The 21,898-nt window shown below is 45.4% G+C and overlaps 1 protein-coding gene across 2 annotated transcripts in view; it reads right to left on the reverse strand.

Annotated features, from left to right (window-relative positions):
* Positions 1-13,221: 13,221 nt before the first annotated feature.
* The window catches only part of LOC143291578 (uncharacterized), an 88,985-nt gene continuing 80,308 nt past the window's right edge, over positions 13,222-21,898 (reverse strand). For both annotated transcript variants that reach the window (XM_076601508.1, XM_076601506.1), the window contains 2 exons: positions 19,934-20,224; positions 13,222-18,460 (listed from right to left, as the gene is read on the reverse strand). In XM_076601508.1, the coding sequence (XP_076457623.1) occupies positions 18,297-18,460; positions 19,934-20,224 (455 nt within the window). In that variant the 3' untranslated portion in view covers positions 13,222-18,296. The remainder of the gene's footprint in view (positions 18,461-19,933; positions 20,225-21,898) is intronic.

Consider the following 21,898-nt stretch of genomic DNA (forward strand, 5'->3'; position numbering starts at 1 on the left):
TCTCCCTACACACTGACACCTCCACAACCACTGCACCACTCCTATCCCTACCCCCCTCTCCTCTCCCCCCCCCACCCCTCCCTACACACTGACACCTCCACAACCACTGCACCACTCCTATCCCTACCCCCCTCTCCTCTCCCCCCCCCCTCCCTACACACTGACACCTCCACAACCACTGCACCACTCCTATCCCTACCCCCCTCTCCTCTTCCCCCCCCCACCCCTCCCTACACACTGACACCTCCACAACCACTGCACCACTCCTATCCCTACCCCCCTCCTCTTCCCCCCCACCACCCCACCCTACACACTGACACCTCCACAACCACTGCACCACTCCTATCCCTACCCCCCTCTCCTCTCCCCCCCCACCCCTCCCTACACACTGACACCTCCACAACCACTGCACCACTCCTATCCCTACCCCCCTCCTCTTCCCCCCCCTCCCTACACACTGACACCTCCACAACCACTGCACCACTCCTATCCCTACCCCCCTCTCCTCTTCCCCCCCACCTCTCCCTACACACTGACACCTCCACAACCACTGCACCACTCCTATCCCTACCCCCCTCTCCTCTTCCCCCCCACCCCTCCCTACACACTGACACCTCCACAACCACTGCACCACTCCTGCCCCTACCCCCCTCTCCTCTTCCCCCCCCCACCCCTCCCTACACACTGACACCTCCACAACCACTGCACCACTCCTATCCCTACCCCCCCTCTCCTCTTCCCCCCCCCCCTCCCTACACACTGACACCTCCACAACCACTGCACCACTCCTATCCCTACCCCCCTCTCCTCTTCCCCCCCCCCCACCTCTCCCTACACACTGACACCTCCACAACCACTGCACCACTCCTGCCCCTACCCCCCTCTCCTCTTCCCCCCCCACCCCTCCCTACACACTGACACCTCCACAACCACTGCACCACTCCTATCCCTACCCCCCTCTCCTCTTCCCCCCCCCACCCCTCCCTACACACTGACACCTCCACAACCACTGCACCACTCCTATCCCTACCCCCCTCTCCTCTTTCCCCCCCCACCCCTCCCTACACACTGACACCTCCACAACCACTGCACCACTCCTGTCCCTACCCCCCTCTCCTCTTCCCCCCCCACCCCTCCCTACACACTGACACCCCCACAACCACTGCACCACTCCTGTCCCTACCCCCCTCTCCTCTTCCCCCCCCCTCCCCTCCCTACACACTGACACCTCCACAACCACTGCACCACTCCTGTCCCTACCCCCCTCTCCTCTTCCCCCCCCCCTCCCCTTCCTACACACTGACACCTCCACAACCACTGCACCACTCCTATCCCTACCCCCCTCCTCTTCCCCCCCCCCCACCACAACACCCTCCCCCTCCCCCGCCCCTCCCAACCTCTACCCTCGACAAAGACCAACGCGTCCACCCTGTTTTTTGTTTGTTTGTTTTCTTTTCCTTCGTCAAAGATACGTTCTAACGAAGTGCGAAGACTGTAGATGGTGTGTGTGTGTGTGTGTGTGTGTGTGTGTGTGTGTGTGTGTGTGTGTGTGTGTGTGTGTTGGGGGGGGGGGGGGGGAGGAAGGGCTGGCGGGGGGAGACATCATCCTGTCTGAACCCCCCAGGGCTCCGTTCTGGCACCGTTGCTGTTTCATGCTGCTCTGTTGTCACGGACGTTAAGGCCTGTCGCACACACACACACACACACACACACGGCTCGTTTCGGCGAGTCGTCGGATTTCGTGTCCGTGGAATGAATGTCGTGTTTTTGCGTGTGTATTGTGTTCTGCAGACAGGACAACTTTTCACGGGTTTATTCACACACACACACGCCTGCCACTGTGTGTGTGTGTGTGTGTGTGTGTGTGTGTGTGTGTGTGCGTGCGTATGTATTGCTGTGTGTGTGTGTGTGTGTGCGCGCGTATGTATTGCTGTGTGTGTGTGTGTGTGTGTGTGTATATTGCTCTCTCTCTCTCTGTATTGCTGTCTCTCTCTCTCTCTCTTCTCTGTGTGTGTGTGTGTGTGTGTGTGTGTGTGTGTGTGTGTGTGTGTGTGTGTGTGTGTGTGTATTGCTCTCTCTCTCTCTGTGTGAGTGAGTGAGTGTGTGTGTGTGTGTGTGTGTGTGTGTGTGTGTGTGTGTGTGTGTGTGTGTGTGTGTCTGTCTGTCTGTCTCCGATGTACCTGTATAAGCATTAAAAATCCACAGTGATAAGTCTGTCCTGTCTCCGATGTACCTGTATAAGCATTAAAAATCCAGTTTGATATGTCTGTCTGTCTGTCTCCGATGTACCTGTATAAGCATTCAAAATCCGCAGTTTGATATGTAGTTAATTGTGCTGTCTTTGTGTGTGTATATTAATATGTGTCTTGTATTGCTATGTGTTTTCGTATGTGTGTATTGCTATGTGTCTTGTATTGCTATGTGTCTTGTATTGCTATGTGTCTATGTATGTGTGTATTGCTATGTGTCTTTGTATGTGTGTATTGCTATGTGTCTTGTATTGCTATGTGTCTTCGTATATGTGTATTGCTATGTGTCTTTGTATGTGTGTATTGCTGTGTGTCTTGTATTGCTATGTGTCTTGTATTGCTATGTGTCTTTGTATGTGTGTATTGCTATGTGTCTTGTATTGCTATGTGTCTTTGTATGTGTGTATTGCTATGTGTCGGGTGAGTCGGGAGATGTGGGTGGGGTTGTTTCGTAGCAGACATCTCAGTCTCTGTCTCTGTCTGTCTTTTTGTGTGTGGGTGTCTCTCTCTTTGTCTCTGTCTCTGTCTCTGTCTTTGGTTTCGCTCTTTCTCTGTCTTTGTCGGTTTCTCTCTGTCTCTGTCTCTCTCTCTCTGTGTCTCTGTCTCTGTCTGTCTCTGTCTCTCACTGTGTGTCTCTGTCTGTCTCACACTCACTCATTCACTCACTCCGTGTGTGTCTGTGTGTGTCTGTGTGTGAGCGCGCGCACGTGAGTAAATGAGGGAGAGAGAGAGAGTGTGTTTTTGTGTGGATGTGTGTATGTGTGTGAATGTGTATGCGCGTGCGAGGGGAGGGGGCGCGTGCTCTGTGTGTGTGTGCGTTTGACGTGATTGCGCGCGCGCGTTCCACGTGCGTACGTGAAAGTGAGAGTGGGCGGGGGTATGTGGAACGGGCTGGGGTTTATAAAGGAAATACCTTTAACGCAGTCAGGACCCTTAGATTACTTGTTTACCACGGGGAACTGACCCGGTCACGAGACGAATGAAACAGAAATGTCTGGGTGAAGGGAGATAATCCACCCACTGACGATGGTTGTGAGAAGTGAGCAAGATTACTCTCCCCTCAACTGAAATACAGCTCCAGGTCGTCTTCATTGATTTTTTTGGCATCAGTGTGAAACAGAGAGGGAGAGAGAGAGGGAGAGGGAGGAACGGAGGCGTGCGTGCTGATTCGCGCACACAAATATGCCAGTCTTGAATAAAAGCTTATTTGTGTTTGCACATTTCTTCTGTCATTGCTGCTGTGTGCACATGTCAAATGATCGGAATAAGGACAGGCCCGGCGCTTCCCTTTTTGAGGAAGTGTGTGGATTTGTTCAAGTGTACCTTTTATTTACCTGTGTGCTGGCTGAATGGGTAGCGTGAGCAGCACTAAAGAGAAGTTGTGTACCTTGTGAATGGAGAGAGTTACCACTCTTTACTATTTGTCAATCATTTTTATCTCCATGCCTAATCGTTTGTTCATTACAATCAACACTTTGCGACATAAACATTACATTCAGAACTTTGGGATGTCAAAATTACAGTCAGAACTTTGGGATGTCAACATTGCAATCAGAACTTTGGGGCTGTCAACATTACAGTGAGAACTTTGGGATGTCAACATTACATTGAGAACTTTGGGATGTCAACATTACAGTGAGAATTTTGGGGTGTAAACGTCAGAACTTTGGGACGTGAACATTACAGTCAGAACTTTGGGATGTAAACATTACAATGAGAACTTTGGGACGTGAACATTAAAGCAAAACCTTTGGGATGTAAACATGATAATTGATAATTAAGACACACTTTCGTTCTCGTCTGAGTGGCGGGGGTTTGGTGACAGGGGAGAGAAGTATATAAAAAGAAGAAGAAAAGGTGTCCTGTATTGTACACAACATTCAGAAGTGGTTTCCTCCAGCAAGGTTTCGTTTGGTACATGTGACAATAAAATGCATAATTCAGTTGACCCTCTACCCACCGTTTTTATATTGTTATTATTGACTCACTTGTGTAAACAAAGTCAGTCTATGTTTTAACCCGGTGTTCGGTTGTCTGTGTGTGTGTGTGTGTGTGTGTGTGTGGTAAACTTTAACATTGACATTTTCTCTGCAAATACTTTTGTCAGTTGACACCAAATTAGGCATAAAAATAGGAAAAATTCAGTTCTTTCCAGTCATCTTGTTTAAAACAATATTGCACCTCTGGGATGGGCACAAAAAAAAAAAAAAAAAAAGAAGCCTAATTATATGCAAACTGCATTTACTGTTATATTTATATTTTTTGTATTCTCTAAACTTGGTACTTTGATCTGATATTCTGACCCAAAACAAAAGAGCAGTCATTATTATCATTTTTTGTTTAAACAGGAACTTATTTTGCTAAGCATGGAAGTTTTATTTATTTTGCAAACGTTTTGGTGCAGATAGTAAAGAAGGGAAATTACTCTGTAATTAATGCTAGGGGACTTAATTTGCTTTAAACTGATCTTTCTCATCTTAAACATTACATTTTGAAATTATACTCAATACATAAAAAGCTTGGATTTAAAAAAAAAGTGTATCACAAGTGAGTCTTGAAGGCCTTGCCTCTCTTGTTGTTGTTGTTGTTGCGATTTCCACGGAAACTGACGCATGATAAGGCAGGATGAGGGGTTTGAAGTACTGTGAGTGCGTGGGTGCATACACACAAGATGTAAGAACACACACACACACACACACACACACACACACACTGTGAACTGTATTCACACACACACACACACACACTCTCGCACACATGCACACGCGCGCGCGATTGAAAGGGAGAGGGTGAGAGATTGAGAGAGAAAGATTGAGAGAGAGAGAGAGAGAGAGAGAGAGAGAGCAAATCAAATCAAAACAGAGGAAGACAATGAAAAATCACCAAACTCTCCAAATTTGACGTAAACCTTTATTACTCATACAGTTAAAATCACAACGATATACAAAGAGCTGTGGCGAAAAACGAGTAAAACAACTCAACCATAAAGTAGCGACAAAGAAAGTGGTTATATCAGAAAAAAAAGGAGGAAAAAGAAGGCTGTTCACAATCACAATTTTGCATGTGTGCATAAAAAACCCAAAGCACACAGAAAAAGACTCCTGGCTGGAAACGTAAGCTAATACCAAGAGTGCCTCCTGCACACACACCTCAAAGCAAAACGGAATATTCGTGCCAGTACCGTTTCTCTAAAAATCGAAAAATCATGTTTCGTATCATCACAGATCAACCTTCCTGTACATTCTAGCATTATCGTGATATGAAAATGATAATGTTTTCCTCAAGAAGGTGTGTTAAGAAAAGGGGGGTTGGGGTGGGGGTGGGGGCTGCGCATTTTTCTTCTACACATCATCAACCCTGGTTTCTCTCCTTTTTTTTGTATTTAGAAATGTGCCACACGTTTTTGCTTCTCTCTCTCCCTCCCCCCCCACCCCTCATTTTTATTGTGTCATTGCTAGGTCAAATATTGGGAGTTAAATAAAAACAGGCAAACCTGATGTCATGATGATAACTAGTATCAAATTTTGATCGATTATATTTTTCGTATTTTGGTGGATTGCATTTTCCATACATACAATTATAAGAGGTAAAATCCCTCCCAAGGGCAGGGAACCTTTTAACAGCAGTGACCTGTCCACTGGGTTTTTGTTATGACACCACATGAAAAACATCCCCGGGAGAATTTCCGGGAGAATTTTTATTCATATATAAGTTGATACATATGGGTGTATCTGAATAGTGAATAATTTTTTGTTCATTGTGACTTGTTTCCAAAAGTAACAAGACCCTGAACAATTTCCTCCATGTATAGCTACGTAATTATGCCATGTCTCTGATCAATGAAATGCGAATGGTGATATTCATAAAATCACAAGAACTCTGAACATTATGTAACACCGTGTTTCTTCACAACATTTTGTCTTTTTTTTTCTTATTTCCAACGCTTCGGACATTCATTCTCCCATTCCCAGATCCTTCCCCATCCTTGTGCAGAGAAAAACAAAAAAACAAAACAAAAAAGGCCACATAACCCAACCCTGTGCGTGTGTCTTAGGAATGCTCCAGTTGTGACCAAACACACTGCGTGCAGAATTCAGTATTCTTTGCTTATCTACAAGAGTGACAGGTGATACATTAATGAAACGCAGCATTCTGTTTGACAACTGAATAAACAGGTAGACGTGAGGACAACAGTGTACACAAAAAGAGGAAAGAAGAGTTTTTAAAATGATGCCTGAGGTTTTTTTCATCTCTTCTCACTTGTCTGCTTTTTCCTCATCAAACCTTTTCTTTCTCTCTTTCTTTTCAGTTTCCTTCACCCCCTGCTGTTCCTTCTCCGTCCCTTTTCAAAGTCTTTTCTGTGTGCTTTCCTGTACTCGCACTTGTCTATCTTTCTCCGTTAAGTCTTTGTTTTCTATCATTTGGAAACCTACACCGTTAATCATTTTGTCAAGAGAGGTGGGCGGGGAGTGAGTAGAGAGGGGTGGAGGTGTGTGTGGGGTGGGGGTGGGGTTGTGTGGAGTGACGAGTACAAGTACCAGGTACTAAAATGGAAGAACTCATGGGAGTTTCCCATCTTCCTGCAATTACAACACTCCCAGGAGGCTGACTGATTGTTCGGGTGTACAGTGAGCCTGTCACCACACACCACAAACAGTACGCATTGTATTCTTCTTCTGGAAGCTGTTGCTGATTCCTGCTGTTCCCATGTGTCTGCTGTCGTTTCAATGCTTTTCTGTGTTCAGAAATTTTAATCTTGCTATCATGAACCTTAATTCTGTCACTTTCATTGAAGAAAAGCTATTTTATTTTTCGCTTTTCTTATCACAACATTTGGAAGAAACTTCTTTCCAACAAGCTAAACTTCAGACAGATCTCGCCGTCGATAAACAGCATGTGGATATGTTCACATAGCATGCCAAACGTAGAGCATGTCTGTGATCCCCCAGGTCGATTTTCGTACAAACAAAAATTGGTGGGACAATATCCCCCAGGGTCTATATTCTCCTTACGTGTGTACCCCCAAAGGTCTAGAATTAATTCCGCTAATGATCAGTACCCAAAAGCGTTTGTTTGATAAAACGTACATACACATTATTGGGGAACACATATCTGGGGACACTTAGACGTGGCTGAAAGAACAAAAAATAGGGTAATATCATAATATTTTACTTGGGGGATTACACTCGGGAAAAAAAAAGAAAGAAAGAAGAAGAAAAAAAAAAGACCTGGGGGAACATAGACCTGGGGCCAACATGGCGCTGACCCCACCGACAAGCCTGCAGGAACCACGTACAGAAAAAGCCACACACTGTAGCTATCGGTGTCTGGTCTTCCAGTGAGACCCCCCCCCCACCCCCCTCTAGAGTTTAACACACACGGTGCGTAAGTACACACGAGGCACTTCAACAGATGAGGAGTGGTAAAAGACAAACACACAAACAGAAAAGAAACAGATCCTTGAGACAGTCCGTCATCTATCGCCACTGGCAGAGGTAACAAAACCAAAATAAGTACATTCACTTAGTGGCCCGTGTACATTGCTGTTACAGGAGGAAAATTATGATATAAAAAAAATATTTGAAAAAAAGGCCGGATGAGGTTTTGGGATTGTTGGCAGTGCATGTGATAAAAGCTGACTTTAGTTTACCAAAAGTGTGTGGTTTTTTTTTTTTTTTTTTTAAATTAAAAAACAACAACCCCACTCTGTTTGGTTTTTAAATATGAGAGACGTTTTGATTTAAGTATTTAATTGTTTTTTATTGTTATTTTTTATTTTATTTTATTTTTATCTGAGAGACATTCAGGTAGATTTCTTTAAGGATTTAAAAATGCTTATGTATTTATTCATTTATTTCAGTGAATTTTCAGCTTATTTATATGGTACAATAGATAATAACATCCCTCCCCCCAAAAAAACAAACAAACAAACCAAACCCTGTTTTTTGAACACACACACACACACACACACACACACACACACACACACACACAGAGGTTTCTTCTGTCACGGTCTCACTATCAGCTGTCCACAAGGAGCTAGATATACACCCCTGTCAGGTCACCAGGAGGACACCCATCAGGAGACCCCGCACGGGGGTGACTTCAGTGGTGTGCCCAGTGGTGCCTTCTGATTCCACACACACACACACACACACCATTCTAGCACATGGCGGGCAGCTCCCATGGTGATAATCATAACTGAAAAAAAATGCAACTCTTTTTGGCGACTGCATTCCCCCCCTTCACCCCTCCCCCCAAAAAAAACCCCCACCTCCCCAAAACCGTTGACCTTGCTGGTTGCATGTGATGTTTTCCCACTCTCCGAGTTAGGTGGGTTTAAATTTTATTTTTTTTTTTAATAGTAACTCTCTAAAAGTATGAAGCACGCCTTCTTGCTCTTTTCCTTCTTCTTGTACTTCCCACTCTCCAAGTAAGGTGGTTTCTTCAAAATATATCTCTACAAGTATGAAACACATTTCTTCTTCTTCTTCTTCTTCTCCCCCCCAACCCCCTCTTCTTCTTCTTCTTTTTCGTCGTCTTCTGTGTACTTGCCAGATGGCAGAGTTCAGTTCTGAGGAGCCTCCCCACAGTGTGTCAATGCAAACTAACACAATCCTCACTACATCTAAAACGTGTCTCTAGCTGTTCTCCTTAGGCAGCAAAGATTCAGTGTATCTCACCATGATGTTCTTCAAGGAAAGGAAAATACCTAGTGAGCTGCACGAGTGTCCATGTGGTGCTTTATGATTGTCAGAAAAAAACCAAAGTCAAAACCAAAAACCAAAACAAAAAAAAAAGTTTCCATGCACACACGTCAGTGTATCGATTCGTGCTTCGAAAAGCAAGTCAGTCCAGAAATAAACATACGAGTGACATAACATATCAATGAGCATAATATACAAGAAATACTTTTTATATCATCAGTGTGAGAAAAAAACATAATTGTGCAAAAAAAAAAAAAAAAAAAAAAAAGAGAGAGAGAGAGAGAGAAGAAACCACGTTGAGACACCATTTAAAACAGAACACTTCAGCAAAGATGATAACAATTAATGATTTTTTTTGTGCTCGCACACACGCATACACACGCATCTGTGTGCATGCATGACACTATCCCATTCCCGACAAACACCCACACATGCACACACACACACACGCGCTCACACACACACGCGCACACACACACACGCGCACACACACACGCACACACCCACACACAGACTGGATGTTCATACTCAAATGCCAAGACATGTCGAACAAAAGCTTGACAAATAAATAATAACATAAAAATAAATGGGAAAAAACTAATAATAGAGGAAAATCCACCATCAGCAAAACACCCAGAAAACGCAGGACTTAAACACTCAAACACAATCCTCCTCCTGAAGTTTTGAAATATATATAAAAAAACAAACAAAAAAAACGAACAAAAACCCCAACACCTTCACTTCATTAAACACACACAAAACACAGGTATCTATTCCCACGATTCCTAAAATACCGACCCCCACACAGTGGATGGGAGACCAAAAGTGTCAAAAGAGAGCCTCCCCATTCGGCAAGAACAACCCTGTAAGTGAACCTACTTCCGCCAGAGCCTTGAAAGGCTACGTGGCCTACAGCAATGACTGCCATTGCTCAGGTCGATATCAAGTTGATATAGTTGCTGGTCCCAGTCTTGCCAAAGTTGAGTCCCCCCCATCCTTGACATCATACAAATTTCCAGCTGAGTTTGTTTATTTTCACCCCTTTCCTAGATACCGTACAGTTTTTGGTCGAGTTTTTTTTTCCCCTTCTTCTTGTCCCCCCACCCTTTCCATCCAGGTTGGGAAAAGCCTTCAGTGCGGCAGGATGGGGTTAGAGCATGGTGGGGGTGTGAGGTGCACTTGTTGGTGGTGTGGACATTTTGAGAGCTGAGTTCTGTGGGTATTGATGGTGGGGGTGTGAGGTGCACTTGTTGGTGGTGTGGACATTTTGAGAGCTGAGTTCTGTGGGTATTGATGGTGGGGGTGTGAGGTGCACTTGTTGGTGGTGTGGACATTTTGAGAGCTGAATTCTGTGGGTATTGATGGTGGGGGTGTGAGGTGCACTTGTTGGTGGTGTGGACATTTTGAGAGCTGAATTCTGTGGGTATTGATGGTGGGGGTGTGGGGTGCACTTGTTGGTGTTGTGGACATTTTGAGAGCTGAATTCTGTGGGTATTGATGGTGGGGGTGTGGGGTGCACTTGTTGGTGTTGTGGACATTTTGAGAGCTGAATTCTGTGGGTATTGATGGTGGGGGTGTGAGGTGCACTTGTTGGTGTTGTGGACATTTTGAGAGCTGAATTCTGTGGGTATTGATGGTGGGGGTGTGAGGTGCACTTGTTGGTGTTGTGGACATTTTGAGAGCTGAATTCTGTGGGTATTGATGGTGGGGGTGTGAGGTGCACGTGTTGGTGTTGTGGACATTTTGAGAGCTGAATTCTGTGGGTATTGATGGTGGGGGTGTGAGGTGCACTTGTTGGTGGTGTGGACATTTTGAGAGCTGAGTTCTGTGGGTATTGATGGTGGGGGTGTGAGGTGCACTTGTTGGTGTTGTGGACATTTTGAGAGCTGAATTCTGTGGGTATTGATGGTGGGGGTGTAAGGTGCACTTGTTGGTGGTGTGGACATTTTGAGAGCTGATTTCTGTGGGTATCGATGGTGCAGTCTGCTTGTCTCACGTGCACACAAGCTGTGTGTGTGTGTGTGTTGTGGTATGTGTGTTGGTGGGGTAGGTTAGGGTGTGTGTGTGTGTGTGCGTGCGTGCGTGTCCACGCCTGCATGTATATGCTAAGGTGTGTGTGTGAGTGTTCATGCGGTAATCTTGTCACTGCCTGCGTTTGTTTGAAGACAAATGCAAATGTGTTTCCGAATGTGTTATCTATGCACATGAAAACTCCTAATTCTCTTTCAGCCACCTGGGAATAGTATCCTTGGTACCCCCTAGATTCTTTACCCCCCCCTTTTTTTTTCTCCTGGAAAAATTACACATGATGTATAAGTATAAAGACACAGCATTATGACGGTATAACATGTATATATTGCACAAGTAATATTGCACAGTGATTACAGCATACACTACAAGACACCATTTAATCAGTAACACTACATCACACTGCATGACAGAGTATGTACAGGCAAGTGTTCAGAAACATCACTGCTCTCCGCTAGCTTAAAAAGAAAGACTGGAATATAGACTGTATGTACAGAGTCTGCATTTCGTAAAGATCGGCGTAGAAAGGGAGAGGGAACAGAAAGAGGATGAGAGAGAGAGAGAGAGAGAGAGAGAGAGAGAGAGAGAGAGAGAGAGAGAGAGTCTGACAGACAGACAGACAATGAGACAGAGACCCAATGCAAAGCTCCACACGTACAAATCCTCTTTGCTCAAATGTCTGACGACTGTTGAGAAATTAGGCGTAGGTTAATTCGTTTCTTCTTCTTCCTATTATTATTTTAAATAATTCTCTTCATGAGTTGCTTAGCTTTTCGCCAAGTTCCACACCATATTCATATCTGTAGAAAGTGATGTGTGTTTTTAAAACCACTGCATTTCAAGTGATCAATCCAACAAATCTTTGTGGCTGGAACGAGTTGAACGAAATACGGGGTGTGTGATCGATTCTCTATCGTTTATTTTTGAATAGGGTGTGGATACACTCATCTTCTTATTCATGTAAATTCCAATTAGATGGGTAGTCCAAAGATTTATGTCTTGCAAGCTGTCTGGAAAGTTCATCATTGTTTCTGTTTCATCTTTTTTTTCTGTTTCATTTTAACCCATTCTGCTCAGTTCACTACTCTTCATGACCAGTGCAGTGACAATTGTTAGTCTAATATTCACAGTTGATGAAAATTAAGATATGAAATAAATGTGCTCTTTTACACATGTGTATATCTGCATAAAAACATCAACTGTTACACACAATATTTAAAATAAAACAACCTACAGCTATCTAGAGCGAACTGGATTAAGAAATAATAAGGTATATATACACGTGTAAATCACACATATTTACAAATTCAGTCAAACAAAGAGACATAGTTACAAAATTTGAAGCAATCCCTTTTAGCAGGGAGATGAAAAAGAGGTGTATTAATCACAGTATATATATTTGATGGAATCAGAAAAATAGCTGATTTCTCAAGCTGACACAGAGAGATAGAGAGAGAGAGAGAGAGAGAGAGAGAGATTGCACGAATACATGACCAATGAAACAGTATGATTTACAAGACATTGCATGACTCAATGAAAAGCCAGTCTGTAGCATTATACTACCCACACCATGTGCATTTTGAAAAGAAAGACGAAAAATCAGAAAGAAAACCACAGGGGCAGCAGTAGAGACAAAAAGAGCGCGCTGCAGTGGAGACAAAAAGAGCGCGCTGCAGTGGAGACAAAAAGAGCGCGCTGCAGTGGAGACGAAAAGACAAGGCTGCAGGTTCCATCGCTGATCCAACAAAATGAAAGAGAAATGGGGGAAAAAGCATAATGTTTTACAATGTGCAGTTTTGTGAAATCGGTGAGTCCAAATGTGCATAATATACATGAGTGTGTGTATGTATTTGTGTTTGTGTGTGTGTGTGTGTGTGTGTGGGCGCGCGCGCGCGCAAGTGCATGCAGTTGTGTTTGTGCATGTTCATACACACAAGCATGTGTGCACGTGGATTTACAAATCAGTGTAAACAACAAAAGTGTATGTGTGTGCGTGTGTTGAGTGTTGGTGAGGTGAGAAACGAGCATACTGCCTTCACTGACAAACAAGATTATCAACGTGTGGGGATGTACATCAAAAGTGATCAATTCAAAATGGATCCATACTAAACGAAAGCCACAACAAAGACCCCCCCCCCCAAACCCCCACAATGTTTGTTTCACAACACTCAGTGTGATGCTATATCAAAGAGACAAAAAAAAAAAAAAAAAAAAAAAAAAAGGCAAAAAAGCAGCACGTGTATACCTCCTGGCCAGAGGACTCGAAGCACTAAGCTGACAATCTGACCGAACTTCACAGTACAAAGCAGGGCCAAAGTCGCTTCTCACTGACGAAGACAGACTGGGAGGGGGGGGGAGGGGGAGAACAATATATAGCATTTATTTCCGTCACCTGGTCATGGCACACATGCCACACCCTTGGCGTATATGAAGGAACATTCTCCAATCGTCCCTTTTTCTGTACACTATCTCTGTCTCGCATGCATCTCTCTCTCTCTCTCCCCTCCCTCTATCTATCTATCTATCTGTCTCTCACACATCGTCATACAAATTCAGTCCATTCTTTCTCCCTCTGTTTTGATGAACAACTGAGTGCGCACGCAGGCCCACATTTTAGTACGTGTATCGTGTGTATCAGTACACATGTATGTGCAGGCTTTGGGAGGCGCAAGTGGATCAGCTATCTGATTTTTTTGTACGCGCTCGTGTGTGTGTTGGTGTATGTTAGCATGTGCTTGTGTATGTACACGTGTCTAGTGTGTGCGCATGCGTCACGATTTTCAAAAGTCAAAACATGGAATTTTTCACCCCTGTCTTATTTCAAAGGGAACACCAGTCTGTGCACTGCATTCTTCACCCCTGTCTTATTTCAAAGGGAACACCAGTCTGTGCACTGCATTCTCCACCCCTGTCATATTTCAAAGGGAACACCAGTCTGTGCACTGCATTCTCCACCCCTGTCATATTTCAAAGGGAACACCAGTCTGTGCACTGCATTCTCCACCCCTGTCATATTTCAAAGGGAACACCAGTCTGTGCACTGCATTCTCCACCCCTGTCATATTTCAAAGGGAACACCAGTCTGTGCACTGCATTCAAGCTGTTCCACAGGTAGTCCTGGCCTTTCATGTCACTGTACTTCTGTCCTCGCTTTGTCTGTCATTCAGCGCCGGTTTGAGAGGGAGACACCCAGGACACGACAGATACACCTCTTGTTCATTTTGCCAAAGTTCATTTTATCACTGGCTACCATCTAGCGTGTACCTGCAAAGGCTTCAATAGATCTAGAATCGCACATATGTAAATGCTATGATTTTGATTTCACATGGCAATTTCTTTCAAACGAGACGTTCATAGGCTAAGTAACTAGGCCTATGTAATTCTAAACCACGAATCAGAAACTATGTTACTTAAGTACAGTAGGAATTGGTGACAGAATTTCATTTAAGTATACACAAGAATCGAGGTGATGTCATGACTTAGTTCAATGCTGAGATGTAAGCTGTAGGAATGTCAGGTGTTTAACTTGCGCCTGAAAAGGTCTTTGCCCGTCACGGCGCCAGATTTCTGATGGAATCTGAGATGAGCCCATGAAGTGATTACACACGCGATTCAGACAATCTTGTAGTCCATGATGGTTGTGTAATGACTAAAGGTCGGACTAAAGGTCTGAAATGGTTTGTGAGCAGTCTCCATCGTCTGGTCAGGGATTGTTTCTCTTTCACGCCCCTTTCTCTCAACTTTCACACACACAAATTTTCTTTATTTAAAAAAAGAGAGTAAAAATCAACGTTTATGATTATTCAAAGTTTATCCACAACACTTTAGTAACTCTACACATTTGAACCTATGTGGTGGACGTAAATGATGATTATACTGAGGTGATGTAGATGCATGATTTCGTTATGTATGTAACATGTATGATAAAGTGGTATCTGAAACTGCGCCACACATTTAATCGTGTGATGTAAAAATATTTCAGAAAAATACACACACAACAATAAGAACTTTCAAAAATGAGCCTACATGTATAAGTAGCAGCATGGAATTTCCGATGTGAGCCTACATGTATAAGTAGCAACATGGAATTTCCGATGTGAGCCTACATGTAAATAGCAACATGGAATTTCCAACGACTAACAATGGACTAGGGGAATCACAAAACCCGGACTGAAACTCGTGTCTGACAACAACAGACAACTTCCGGTTCATTTGCATATTCGTAACAACAGCTTCAGGAAGAGACAGAATGATAAAATACTCTGGAACCGATTCCACTGAAGAGGAATGAAATAAAGTGGTGTATGTTTGTGACAGGGTGGTGTTTGATCCCCCAACCCCTCAACACACTGACGACACAAGTGGGGCAGAACATCAGCTGTGAAGCCTGATGTTTGGCCGGAAGACCAGTGCAGTCCGACAAAGCGCCGAGAGCCTGCAGAGAGAGAGCAGACTTGCCAGCCAGACTGCTGTCTGTAATTCACAGGTTTGGACAAACTTTGTCCCACCCCACACTGACCCCACCCCAGACTGGACACAGCGTCACCTGTGGTTCGTGCTATCCCATCAGATTTTGCCAACCACTCCTATCAAACTTCACTATCAAGTTAAAATGTTTGACGTGCTATCATCACTTTTCTCATCAGCCTTTATCCGGAAGTTCAGATGTTTGATATACTTATCCTCACCTCTCTTATAGAACTTCATCCTTAAGCTGAAATGCTTGGCATTACTAATCCTCATCTATTAGAACTTTATCCTTGATTGATATCAAATGCTTGACATACTGATCTCCACCTCTGTGATAAAACGTCATCCTTAAGTTCAAATGTTTGATATTATTAATCCTCACCTAATAGAACTTCATCCATTTGCTCAAATATTAGACATTCTAATCCTCAACCCTCTATTAAAACTTCATCCCCAAGTTAAAATGTTTGACATTCTAATCCTCACCTAAAATAACTTTATCCATTTGCTCAAATGTTTGACATTCTAATCCTCAGCTTTCTAATAGAACTTCATCCTTAAGTTCAAACGTTTCTCATACTGATCCTCATCTCTCTTACTGAACTTCTCTCTAAAGTTCAGATACTTGACATACTAATCCCCAACTCTCTGAGGGAACTTCACCCTTAAGTTAAAATGTTTGATATTACTAATCCTCACCTAATGGAACTTGATCCTTCAGATCAAATGCTTGACATGCTATTAGCCCTGTCACCAGCCTTGATCAGTATCGTTACGAACAGGAACTGAGCCATACAACATACCCACTGACGATGCCAGATGTAACAGGAAATGAGATGCTGGACCTGTCAGTCCTGGATTGTTTCTGGAGCAGAGTTCAATCAAAGCAGTGCCAAACGTGCAGCCTTCAGCGGAAGGCTGTCAAAAGTATGAAGCTCCACAGAGTCTGCTGCACGCTGGGGAACAAACACTACTTGCTAGCAACCCGCGGTACAAATTTGACACAATCCACAGGTGTGTGATCAAAACTGTCCAACCCAGAAACTGAGTACTGGTACCACCTTCCATGTATCAGGTAATAACTGGTTAACGCAACAAGATGCTACCGATTAATGCATTATTTCCGTTATGGAAGTTCTAAAATCTTCAGGAAAAATTATAACTTCATTTTGTATATTTATGTACAAATATGGACCTTCCCCACAAATTAAAGACACTTTAAAATTCTCAGAGTGAAAAGCCAAGGACATAATTTTCTCTCGTCACTCGTTTGGCCACTGACACTCCAGGGCATATCCACAGAGAAACCTGCAACAGTTCCAAATTTAAACAGCCATTTTTGAGTTAGGAAAGCTTCGTTAATAGCCATTTGTAAATTATCAAGAACATGCTCGTTCATTAATGATAATGGTTCTGGCCATTTTGGATACAGTAATACTGAAATAGAGAATGATTTATAATACAATTCTACAGAGAATCATCAAAAGGTGAAGCCTTACAGTTTACAAGAATTCACGAGAATCCACACCAAGATTACTGTCAACACAGAACATAAGAAAGAAAAACATGGAACTACGTTTATTTTCTTTCAAACATGTTACCAGAAGTAAAAACAGAAACCGTAAATGTCTGAACCTTCTAATGCACAGAGGATTCTGTACAGATGTCCTTGTGACAATGGTGACACGCACGGATTCATCCAGAACTGACGGCAGCAACTACTCCAGACTAACAACAGTAATTGTCACTTGGACAAAGCGACTTGAACTCAGATTCTGACATCATCATCACAAGAACCCAAAAATAGAACCTGGAGGCCAAAAACACCGAAGGAGCCACAGTCTCCATTTTGGTAATCTCCATCAAAGTGAAGAACATCATGCCAGTTCTCTGGTGGCAGAGTCTCGTGAATCAGCCAACATCAGAGGGATGATCTTGGTGTAAGTGTGTGTTATCCACGCGATAGGCTCACAACAACAAACACACACACAACAAAAGCAAAGCATACAGGAGCAGGAATGACATTCACAATCATAATGTACAGCTCGGATTTTGATAATGTACAGTTGGTTCGTTTTCGAATTGATTTTGTAATGAAAAAAACCTTCATGAATCTAGAAATCACAAGAAAAAAATATTTAAATGAGACAGCTCTGTTTTCTGTTTATCGTTCTCTTTTGGCCAAAACGCTTTCGAATATGAGACAGACACAGAGAGACAGACACAGAGAGAGGGACATGCAGACGAACAAGAAATGAGAGAAAATCCAAGCATATATACGATACACTGCTGATGTATGATAGAACTATGAAGGGAAAACTGGTATATAATCAATATAGATACAAATTACCACAGAAAACAATAGCATACATGAAAACTGGATTTTCAAGTGTCAGTGGTCCTAATTTTTTTTTCTTTTTTTCCCTTCTCTTTTCATTTCTTCCCTTTCAACTGATAGAATTCATTATCTGTTCTCTTTTTTTTTTGGTTTACATTTTAATGATTTTGAATTTTTTTTTTACTCCTTTTTTCCCTTTTTTCTGTTCAAATTTCCCAGTGAATAACAATCACTACAAATCAGTAATAAAGTATGTACAGATCAAGTGAGCATGAGCTGTAATTAAAAACTCTGCTCCCCGAAAAAAAAAAAAGAAAAAAAGTTTTTTTGGAAAAAAATCACAGAATCGTCCTCTAACCGTCAGGTGCAATCAGGTGCCGAAAAAAACAAAAAATAAAATGAAGGGAAGGTAACTCCACTGCCACAGGAAGTGACGCGCCACAGGAAGTGACGCAACGCCTCGCACCGAGGCTGCGGGAGAAGTGAGGGGTGGGGGCCTGGCGGTCACGGGTGGTTGTCGGGCAGCCTGGGGGGCTGGGAGCCCCCCTTGGAAGGGGGGATGCCCCCTCGGGCGGCGGATCGGGGTCGGTCCTGGGTGCCCTCCGGACTGCTGCAGCCGTATGGCTCCGAGTAGTGCGTGCTGGACCCGGACACGTAGCCCGTGTCGTCTGCCGGACAGAAAAGTATGACAGTCAGTCGTGTCCGCTTCAGTTTCTGTCTCTTGCTCAAGAAGGCGTCTCTGCGTTCAGACATATATATATATATATATATATATACACGCTGCACCACATCTGCTAGACAGATGACTGACAGCAGCATAACCCAGCGCACTGGTCAGGCCTTGAGTGAATGCATGTTACATTTGTGTAGCTATCGGAGTGGGTTTCATTTTACAGAATTTAGCCAGAGGACAACACTTTTGTTGCCATGGGTGCAATTTTTAAGTGCGCCAAATGCGTGCTGCACACGGGACCTCGGTTTATCGTCTGATTCGAAAGACGAGACGCTCAGTTTGAATTTCCAGTCAAACTTTGGAGAAAGGGCGAGAGCGGGATTTGAACCTTCACCCCCACAGACTCTCTGTATTGGCAGCTGAGCGTCTCAACCATTCTGCCACCTTGCTCCTTTTGTCCGACCACGACCCTCAGAACAGGAGAGGTGGCAACTGCTGTCTTGACTATCTGGGCTAGAATTCAATTATAGTGGAGAGTGTCTTGCCATAGTTACATCCCTACTCTCTCGAGCCAAGAGAGTTTTTGGACAGTCGGCGTTGGGGATGGGTCCCAACTAGCCCCCAAGGCTGCTGCACTTAGAACCAGTGCAATCTTGCCTCCGAGTTTGAGAGTCATAGTCCTTCACAAAAGCCTAAGCTGTAAATGACTTCCCATTGCAGTAGAGAAACCACTGATAATACAGCTCTCACTTTGCTGTTGGCCCAACTGTAAGCTTTTGTCAATAGTCAGGTCAAAAGTCTGTCTGTCTGTCTCTCTGTTGATACTCTGTCTCTTATAGTTCAGGACTAAAAGTAGTTGTCCACATCATTTCGCTATCACCATCATCTGTGTGTGTGTGTGTGTATGTGGGTGTGGGTGTGTGTGTGTGCCTGCCTTCGTGTGATGAGACCACCGCCATCACCATTATCATCATCACCACCATCACCACCACTACCATCATCATCAGTGATTCCCATCATCATCATCACCACCACCACCACCATCATCATCATCAATGATGATCTCTTAACATGACCATGGTGTTCAGATCATCATCATCACCATCACCACCATCAATGACCCCCAACATCATCCCCACCACCATCACTATCACCACCATCACCAATGAACCCAAACATCACCACTACAACCATCACTATCAACGATCCCCAACATCACCACCTCCACCATCAACGACCACCATCACCTCCACCATCACCGCCACCACCATCAACAACCACCATCACCACCATCACCACCACCACCATCATCAACGACCCCCAACATCACCACCTCCACCACCACCACCACCAACGACCACCTCCACCACCATCACCACCACCTCCACCATCATCAACGACCCACAACATTACCACCTCCATCAAACCCCACACCACCCCAACATGCCCCCCATGTGCACGTGCTCACCGGGAGGCGGTCTCTGGGGCCTCATGATGCCGCTGCTGCTGCCGCCTCCTCCGCTGCTGGAGCCGCGGCTGACCTGGGACGGGGGCGCCGGTGGGGGGGTGGGTGCCGAGTTGAAGACCGGGAAGGAGCGCGTGGACCTGTAGGTCGTGACTCCGAGGTCAAGGTCCTTGGAGGAGTTGCTGCAGCCGCCGCCGCCGCCTCCGCCTCCTCCCGCCTGCTCGCTCTTGTTGGACAGCAGCGACTCTCGGTTCGCCCCTCGGTGGCCGCCTCGAGACTTGCCTCGACGGAACACTGGGGACAGTTGACAGGGACAGTGACAGGGACAGTGACGGACAGTGACAGGGACAGTTGACAGGGATTGACAGGGACAGTTGACAGGGACAGTGACGGACAGGGACAGTTGACAGGGACAGTGACGGACAGTGACAGGGACAGTTGACAGTGACAGGGACAGGGACAGTGACGGACAGTGACAGGGACAGTTGACAGGGACAGTGACAGGGACAGTGACAGTTGACAGGGACAGTGGACAGGGACAGTGGACAGTGACGGACAGGGACAGTGACAGGGACAGTGACAACTGACAGGGACAGTTGACAGTGACGGACAGGGACAGGGACAGACAGGGACAGGACAGGGACAGACAGGGACAGGACAGGACAGTTGACAGGGACAGGACAGGGACAGGACAGGGACAGTGACAGGGACAGTGACAGTTGACAGGGACAGACAGGGACAGGACAGGGACAGGACAGGGACAGTGACAGGGACAGGACAGGGACAGGACAGGGATAGTGACAGGGACAGGACAGGGATAGTGACAGGACAGGGACAGGACAGGGATAGTGACAGGGACAGGACAGGGACAGTGACAGGAGTGACAGGGACAGGACAGGGACAGTTGACAGGGACAGTGACAGTGACAGGACAGGGACAGTGACAGTTGAGAGGGACAGACAGGGACAGTTGACAGGGACAGTGACAGGGACTGACAGGGACAGTTGACAGGGACAGTGACGGACAGGGACAGTGACAGTTGGCAGGGACAGTTGACAGGGACAGTTGACAGTGACGTCAGGGACAGGGACAGGGACAGAAAGGGACAGTTGACAGGGACAGGGACAGTGACAGGGACAGGACAGTGACAGTTGACAGGGACAGACAGGGATAGTTGACAGGACAGGGACAGGACAGGGACAGGGACAGTTGACAGGGACAGGACAGGGACAGTTGACAGGGACAGGACAGGGACAGTTGACAGGGACAGGGACAGGACAGGGACAGTTGACAGTGACAGGACAGGGACAGTTGACAGGGACAGACAGGGACAGTTGACAGGGACAGTGACGGACAGTGACAGGGACAGTTGACAGTGACAGTTGGCAGGGACAGTGACAGGGACAGGACAGGGACAGTTGACAGGGACGGACAGGGACAGTTGACAGGACAGGGACAGGACAGTGACAGTTGACAGTGACAGACAGGGATAGTGACAGGGACAGGACAGTGACCGTTGACAGTGACAGACGGGGAGAGTGACAGGGACATGACAGTTGACAGGGACAGACAGGGACAGGGACAGTTGACAGGGACAGGGACAGACAGGGACAGGGACAGTTGACAGGGACAGACAGGGACAGGGACGGACAGGGACAGTGGACAGGGACAGGGACAGACAGGGACAGGGACAGACAGGGACAGTGACAGGGACAGTTGACAGGGACAGACAGGGGCAGGGACAGTTGACAGGGACAGGGAGAGGCAGGGAGAGTTGACAGGGACTGACAGTGACAGTTGACAGGGACAGACAGTGACAGGGACAGTTCACAGGGACTGACAGGGACAGACAGTGACAGGGACAGTGACAGTTGACAGGGACAGACAGGGACGGTGACAGGGGCAGTGACAGGAACAGGAACAGGGACAGACAGGGACAGGGACAGTGACAGTTGACAGGGACAGACA

This window comes from Babylonia areolata, chromosome 17 (assembly GCF_041734735.1).
Source record: "Babylonia areolata isolate BAREFJ2019XMU chromosome 17, ASM4173473v1, whole genome shotgun sequence".
Taxonomy (NCBI): Eukaryota; Metazoa; Mollusca; class Gastropoda; order Neogastropoda; family Buccinidae; genus Babylonia; species Babylonia areolata.